At 44.1% G+C, this 7,721-nt stretch overlaps 1 protein-coding gene across 2 annotated transcripts in view; it reads left to right on the top strand.

The window, feature by feature from the left end:
• Positions 1–7,651, top strand: part of avl9 (AVL9 homolog (S. cerevisiase)) — a 31,704-nt gene extending 24,053 nt beyond the window's left edge. For both annotated transcript variants that reach the window (XM_071512986.1, XM_071512987.1), the window contains 2 exons: positions 5,692–5,780; positions 7,028–7,651. In XM_071512986.1, the coding sequence (XP_071369087.1) occupies positions 5,692–5,780; positions 7,028–7,155 (217 nt within the window). In that variant the 3' untranslated portion in view covers positions 7,156–7,651. The remainder of the gene's footprint in view (positions 1–5,691; positions 5,781–7,027) is intronic.
• The last annotated feature ends 70 nt before the right edge of the window (positions 7,652–7,721 follow it).

A 7,721-nucleotide genomic window follows, 5' to 3' on the forward strand; every position in this document is an offset into this window, starting at 1 on the left:
CACACACACACACACACACACACACACACACACATATATATACTACATACATTTTATTACATTTTGACAAGCAGTAAAATAATTTTGTCCCTTAAATCATCAAAAGCAGTATTTGTGGTTAATAAATGCGTCACAGTATGCAGCAAAATGAGCGAGATTATTATATTTTTGGCCATAGTTGTGCGTCATGTGTCCCGCCTGCGTGAGAATGAGAATATCTGAAGTGTGTGATGTCGTGCCCGGGTCGACCCGCTGCCTGCATGCCGTGTCCCTGGAGCAGGAGGGGGGGGTGGAGGGGGGGGGGTGAAGGGGCACGGCCCGCTCCCTGCTCCACTCACTGCACTATAAAACTCTGTATATAGCCTGTATGGTGTTGGAGGAGGAGGAGGAGGAGGAGGAGGAGGAGAAAGGGCAGGAAGCTTGGCACTCGGCCATCTGAGCTTCTAAGGAATAAATGCGTCTCATTTCCTGCCTCAGCTTTGTGTCAGAGCAGGGGTTCTTCACTGTGCTGAAACAGTGGGGTATTCAGGGAGGTGTGTGTGTGTGTATGTGTGTGCGTGTGTGTGTGTTTTCCAGTGTTGGGGAGTTGAGAGGAGGAGAGGAGAGGGCATAACGGCCTTGACCATCGGAGCCGAGTGTTTATTGACTCTGCTCGTCCCTCTCGTCTCTGACAGACTGCAGGAGATCATCAAACCTCAGAATATAGAGTCGATACTGTTGTCATCGAGAGAGAGAGAGAGAGAGAGAGAGAGCTCTGATGATGATAATAATAAACTTTATTTATATAGCACCTTTCCAAAACAGGGCTTACAAAGTACTACAACAGGAATCATGAGGTGTTAATCATAAAAACACTAAGAACAAATAGCACAATAATAAAACAATATATAAAATAAGCAATAAAACATAAAACAACAAACACAGTAATAAAACATAACAATAAAAAATAAGATAAAACAATACAAACAAATGGTGTAGAACAGGTAAGATGGGATCACAGGAAAGCTAGCCTGTAAAAGTGCATTTTAAGAAGAGACTTAAATGAAAAGATAGACTTAGCATGAATCAAATAATCAATCATAATGGATCAAATGAAGCAAGCTGAAAAGAGAAAATCATTCTTTCGTTGAACTGCATGTGCACACCTGTAACGGAGGATCATGAGTACTAGACATCACTTCATTTTAAGGGATCATGAGCCAAAAAAAGGTCGAGAACCAAATGCCTTAGACCACTGACCCACCGGGACGTCCCAGCTGGCCCCTTCCCATTCGTTATTTTCGCTTAAGTCACCGTGCGATGAATCCTCGGTTGGAAAATACAGTTCCAGGATTTTATAATACATTTTATTTGTGCAGCGCTTTTCAAGATAGTAGAGCTGCAACGAGTAATCGATTAATCGATTAGTTGTCAACTATTAAATTATTCGCCAACTATTTTGATAATCGATTAATCAGTTTGAGTAATTTTTTAAGAAAAATAAGTCAAAATTCTCTGATTCCAGCTTCTTAAATGTGAATATTGTCTGGTTTCTTTCCTCCTCTATGACAGTAAACTGAATATCTTTGGGTTGTGGACAAAACAAGACATTTGAGGACGTCATCTTGGGCTTTGGGAAACACTGATCCACATTTTTCACCATTTTCTGACATTTTATAGACCAAACAACTAATCGACAATGAAAATAATCATTAGTTGCAGCCCTACAAGATAGTCAAAGACACTTTACATTAAATAGTATTAGCATAAATAAAGACAGTGTACAGATACACTATATACTATTTACTGTAACTGTTTACTTATTATTTGTTATATATTGCTTCTTACTGATTCCTTTTTTACTTGCTTTTGCACTATCCCCTTTGCTGCTGTAACACTATACATTTCCCCGTTGTGGGATCTTATCTTATCTTATCTATATACTGTACGATACATGTTGTTTTGTTTTGGAGTCATACTTCATCCATTATATTACATTGAACATGTCAAAGAGGACACAACAAAACAGCTGGTTGTGTAGATAGACTTAACAGCTGCAGGTGAAATTAACCTTTTGGCCGGTTGCTGGTGTTAACTTCCCCCTCTGAGCATCACTACTAAGCTCCGCCCCCACTGTCTCCTTCCTCGCCCGGACCCAGATTGGACGCATGTTTACAATGTGGATTTTTTTTTTTTTTTTTGGTGTCTAATTGGCCGGAGCAGCCATCAGTCACAGCGGTGCGGCAGCAGGCCCCCCCCCCCCCCCCCCCAGCCGGACAGCTTCCTGAAGCTGAAGCGTTGCCTTGTTTCCCTCATCAGTCGGGGACAGTGGAAAACTCACCCCCCCCCCCCCCCCCCCCCTCTTCCCCTGCATCAATAAACAGTCGGTTTCTTTTTTTCCCCCGGCGACTCGTGGGGGGAGAGAGCGGGGTTTAGTGGACAGGAGGGTAACGGGTTTGTTGCATTCTGGTTGTCGAGAAAGTAAAAGGAGAAACTGAAACTCCCCTTCTCTCCCCTCCCTCCCAGCTTGTCTCTCTCACCTCGCATGAGGATGAATACTCTTTGTCCCACTGCTGCTGCCCCCCCCTCACCACCCCCTCTCTATTTATACTCTCTGGAAAGAAAAAAAAAAAAAAAAAAAAAAAAGTAGGCCCTACGCTTGACTTCCTCGTGAATGTGCTGTGTTGCATGTGTATTATGCCGGGACTGGGGGACTAACAGAGCCGACCCTATTCATGTTTTCCTTGGTCTCGTCAGCGGGCGACAAAGAGCGGCCAGAGGCAGAGATGTTTTCAGGAAACAAAGCCACGTGACGCGGGACGGGACGGGACGGGGTAGGACGGGACGGGGTAGGACGGGACGGGACGGGGGATGCGCCGCGGCCTGTCAGGGGATCTTTTTTTTTATTGTCAGTGTACTCAACTACGCTAGATAAGGAGCTGTTTATTTGGGTCAGTCACCTAGATCAGTGATTCTCAACCTTTTTCATATCAAGGACCCCTAATTTAGTCCACATTAGGGCCACACACCCCCATTTGATGAGTTTTGTCTCTAAAACCCAGATCTGAGAATATTTTTATTGTCAGATATGCTGATTTTGTCCAGAATCCCATGACTATCTGTACTGTAGGTAGAGGGATAACAGTGAAGCTATGATCAAAACAGTCATTCTTCTACGTTCTCTAATGGTGTTAACTTCTTGTAAATGAAATAATGGTGAAGTTTAACAATTCATCAATTTGCCTGGGACCCCATGGAACCCCCTCAAGGACCCCTAGTGGTCCCCGGACCCCATGTTGAGAACCACTGAGCTAGATGGATAGTCGGCCTCTTTATTAGCTAGTAACAGCGTTAAGTAGATGGTCAGGGGAAACTCTGCTTGTTGCTCTTGCTGTTGCTATGAGACTGTAGAAAGCCTGTTTTGAAGTATAGTACTCTTTGGCAAAAAAAGTAGAAATACTTTTAAAGGGGCTTTAAGGAATTTATTAACTTTATCGACTTCTATCGGCGACTAGTAGGAATCGCAACAATACTGACAGAACTTCTCTCCTCCTACACAAGTCTCCACCTCCCGTCCCCCCTGAATTACGGTGGCCTGTAATGGACACAAACAATAAAGTCACATTTTCACAGTGGAGTAAGTTAGCTAATATGCAGATATATCACCGTGCTAAATACTGGAATAATGATACTGCTTTGCCATTTGAGTTTTAGGCTTGAGATCAAGGCTTTCAATTCAGTTCAATTCAAAAAACTTAATTTATCCCTTTTTTATTTAGCCTTCATAGCTGAAATGTTTTGGATGCCGGGCACTCACTCGTAGCACCGTCCTCCATCGTTGTGGAGTTGTGGAGTAGGTGTGTGTGTGTGTGTGTGTGTGTGTGTGTGTGTGGGACAGAGGGGGGGGGGGGTCGTGAAATTTGAATGGGTGAGGAGTTTTTGCCAAACTCTCAAAAACAGACTCCAGGCCAGAAAGTGAGTTTTGAAAGCCAGACATTTCAGCACCTGTGAAGCAACGGTTCAGTTATGGGTATTGCTCAACACCTCTATCAACCCACGCAGATATATTATGATCATTTCGTACTATGGGGCTGTAAAAAATCGTACTTGTTGACCCGTTTACCTCATCTGTGAGTGCTCAAAGCATGCTGGGAATGCACAACAGCACGTCCCTCCCATTGAAAACGCAGACAAAAGGAAGGCAGCAGTGTGAAGAGAGATTCCTGGTGGACAGGCAGAGAGCCGCTGTTTGGTCCCGGCTCCTAGCAACCGGAGCCGGTCTGGCGGATCGGGCCGGCGGCGGTCCCCCGTCAGCGCCGGCGCCGCGAGACGCGAGACGCCCGTCTGAGTCAGAGACGCCACACTGGCACCGCGTCACCGTGTCAGCTCACGCTCCGCCGGGTTCACCCTGCAGAGAGCGGTGTCATGTTGACGGAGACGAGAATACGCAGCCTACTGTATCTGTGTTTGGCCTGCTGTATGTGTGTGTGAGGGAGGGAAACACACACACACACACACACACACAAACACACACACACACTTCTCACTTTCTCTTTGCCTTTGGTGTTAAGGATTATACACAGACTCTTCATACTGGAGCTCTCTCTTAGATTAACTATGAACCAGAGTCCTGCCCTCTGACATTCGCTCCAATAGAGGCCTTGCAAAATTGTTATGCATCGTTAGAAGTAGAGCTGAACAATTAATCGAAAAAATCAGGGCTGCAACGATTATTTTCATTGTCGATTAATCTGTCGATTATTTTCTCGATTAATCGATTAGTTGTTTGGTCTATAAAATGTCAGAAAATGGTGAAAAATGTGGATCAGTGTTTCCCAAAGCCCAAGATGACGTCCTCAAATGTCTTGTTTTGTCCACAACCCAAAGATATTCAGTTTACTGTCTTAGAGGAGTAAAGAAACCAGAAAATATTCACATTTAAGAAGCTGGAATCAGAGAATTTTGACTTATTTTTCTTAAAAAATTACTCAAACCGATTAATCGAGTATCAAAATAGTTGGCGATTAATTTAATAGTTGACAACTAATCGATTAATCGTTGCATTAATCGTTGCAAAATATCAAAATCACAATATGAACTTCTGCAATTTCCAAATCGCAGAGGCTGCAATTAATTGCTTAAGAGAGAGAGAGTGGGGCATCCAGAATGGATTTCTGAACAAGGTGTTTTAGGTGCTTTGGTCCGTGAATCAAAACCTTTCATCAGACTCAAACTCAGTAAATCCTGCACACTGATCATCTATTTTTTCTTTAAACAAAATCACTTTTCTTTAAACAATTTTAAAGTTCTATCAAATTTATGACAAGAAAAACGTATTACTTTAAATCGCAATTGCAATATTCTGTCAAATAATCGCGATTCGATTTTTTTTTTTGTCAATATCTTTCATCCCTAGTTTGAAGGGACACGCCGCCATTTTGGAGGAGTGACAGTGGGGGGGGGGGTTTACAGTGACAGAAATCCCTGCTTGGCAGCTTTGGACTCGTATTGACACAGTTCTTAATAACACTACTGTTTGCCCACATGATGTGGCAGCGAGATCCGAGGCACAAGTCTTCCCGAGTGCCGGGTCAGTGGGGATCCAAGGTTACATGTTGGCCAGGCAGGCCACGGGAGAGGGATGGAGTGTGTTTCTGGTTTGTGAACCTGCTCTGTTTTTTTTTTTTTCTGTTTTCTTCCTGTCCGCTGAAGCTCGGTGCAGAACAGCGAGCGGGGGAAGAAGATCGGGAACGCCATGATGACCACCAGCCGCAGCGTGGTGCAGACCGGGAAGGCAGTGGGTAAGCAAGAGCACAAAACCATCCAGAACGAGACTTCACTTTAAAGCAGTGGTTCTCAACGTGGGGTGCGGGGACCACCAGGGGTCCTTGAGGGGGTTCCAGGAGGTCCCCTAGCAAATTGATGAATTGTTAAACTTCAGCATTATTTCATTGACAAGAAGTTAACACAATTAGAGAATGTAGAAGAATGACTGTTCTGATCATAGTTTCTCTGTTATCTCTCTACCTACAATAAAGATAGTCATGGAATTCTGGACAAAATCATATCTGACAATAAAAATATTCTCAGATTTGGGTCCGAGAGACAAAATCTCATCCAATGGGGGTCCGTGACTCTAATGTGAACTGAATTAGGGTCCTTGATATGAAAAAGGTTAGGAATCACTGCTTTAAAGCATATTGCTGATGTTCTTATCCATGGCAGACTGTTTGCATGATGCTAGTAATCTGCAAGATTCTTGTTCTTGTTTGATTGACAGCCTCTGCCTGTCAATCAAACAGTGTGGGCGGTCCTGTAACATCTTTTTCCTTGGATTTTCTGTTGATGCAGTTTGAGTTTCTCTTTTCTTTATCGCTGCTCATGCTAACTACTAGGTCTGAACAATTAATCAAAATTTTTATCAAAATCGCAATATGGCCTACTGCAATTTTCAAATCGCAGGAGGCGCAATACTTGTTAAAGGCGAAATGTGTGTCAAAATACCATTTTAAATTAAATATTGTGGTGCTGCAGAGATGTCCTGGCCTACACATCATATTCTGCAGACTTAAGAAAACATCTTTGTTTGGTACAGATCCCCGCAAAAATCACACCATAATAATTTTAATATGTTTTTCAATGAAACTGAGAATAATGATATAAAAATGATCATTCCCTCTAATATCGCAAATCATATCGCAATTGCAATATCAGTCAAAATAATCGCAATTAGATATTTTTTCAAAATCGTTCAGCCCTACTAACTACCCAGCTCTTCTTCGTCTGTTGATTCCAAACAAACCGGAAACGTAAAAGCTACCAGACACCGGCTGTTCAGAACAGACAGTGGAAAAACTTACAAGAAGTGGATATAGTTTGAATCACTGCTGTGTAAGAGCAATCAGTGATAGAGAGTATGAAAACGGACAGTTATTTATAAGAAAATGTCATGGATTATAGTACTTTGAGTCCCTGTAAGTTGACAAATCTTGCAGTGAAGTGAAGCTCTCCTCCTCCTCTTCCTCCTCCTCCTCCTCTCCTCCTCCAGGTCAGTCGGTGGGCGGAGCGTTGACCAGCGCCAAGTCGGCCATGTCCTCCTGGTTCTCCACGCTGGCCCAGCCCGCAGCCGTCACCGGCCCGGCCTGTCCCGAGCCCGCCGCCGAGGCCAATCCCTGAACCCCCCCACCTGTCCCGTCTGACTCCTGACCCTCTCCTCCTCCCTCTCCCCCCCCCGTCCTCTGTCTGACTACCTGGGTAAGAGGAGTTTTTGGGTGGTTTTCACCTGACCTGACCTGACCTGGTTTAATGAAGGATGTGAGCAGGGAAACACAAAGGCGGGGCGACAAAAAGGGGAAAACGGTAATCTCCCATAAGAAATGAACGGGAGGTGTAAGTCCTAAACCTTAAAAACCCCGACGAATCCCATCTCTGATTAAACATCTCAACCCCGCTTGGTCTCTTTGGGGTCACAGCAGTGGGATCTAACTATACAGCCCATATCCACAGACCGGATCTCTCCAGACCAGCGCTTCTGATCCGAACCTGAATCCCAGCGGGCCGCGTGGCGTCGGCCCGACTTCAGTCCAAACACGTTACTGCTGGACGCTTTTCCTATAAGACACTAAGACGCTGTCGTCGGGTTTGCCGTGTTCACACCTTGCTGCATATTTCTGGAGTTAGCCAACTATTTTGCTGATGAAGAAGTACTGTAAAAAAAAAAAAATATATATATGTTTCTGTAT

Source organism: Centroberyx affinis, unplaced genomic scaffold (genome assembly GCF_046629955.1).
Source record: "Centroberyx affinis isolate AG114_WGS23_722 - 3 ecotype Tasmania unplaced genomic scaffold, CSIRO-AGI_Caff_v1 ptg006693l_1, whole genome shotgun sequence".
NCBI lineage: Eukaryota > Metazoa > Chordata > Actinopteri > Beryciformes > Berycidae > Centroberyx > Centroberyx affinis.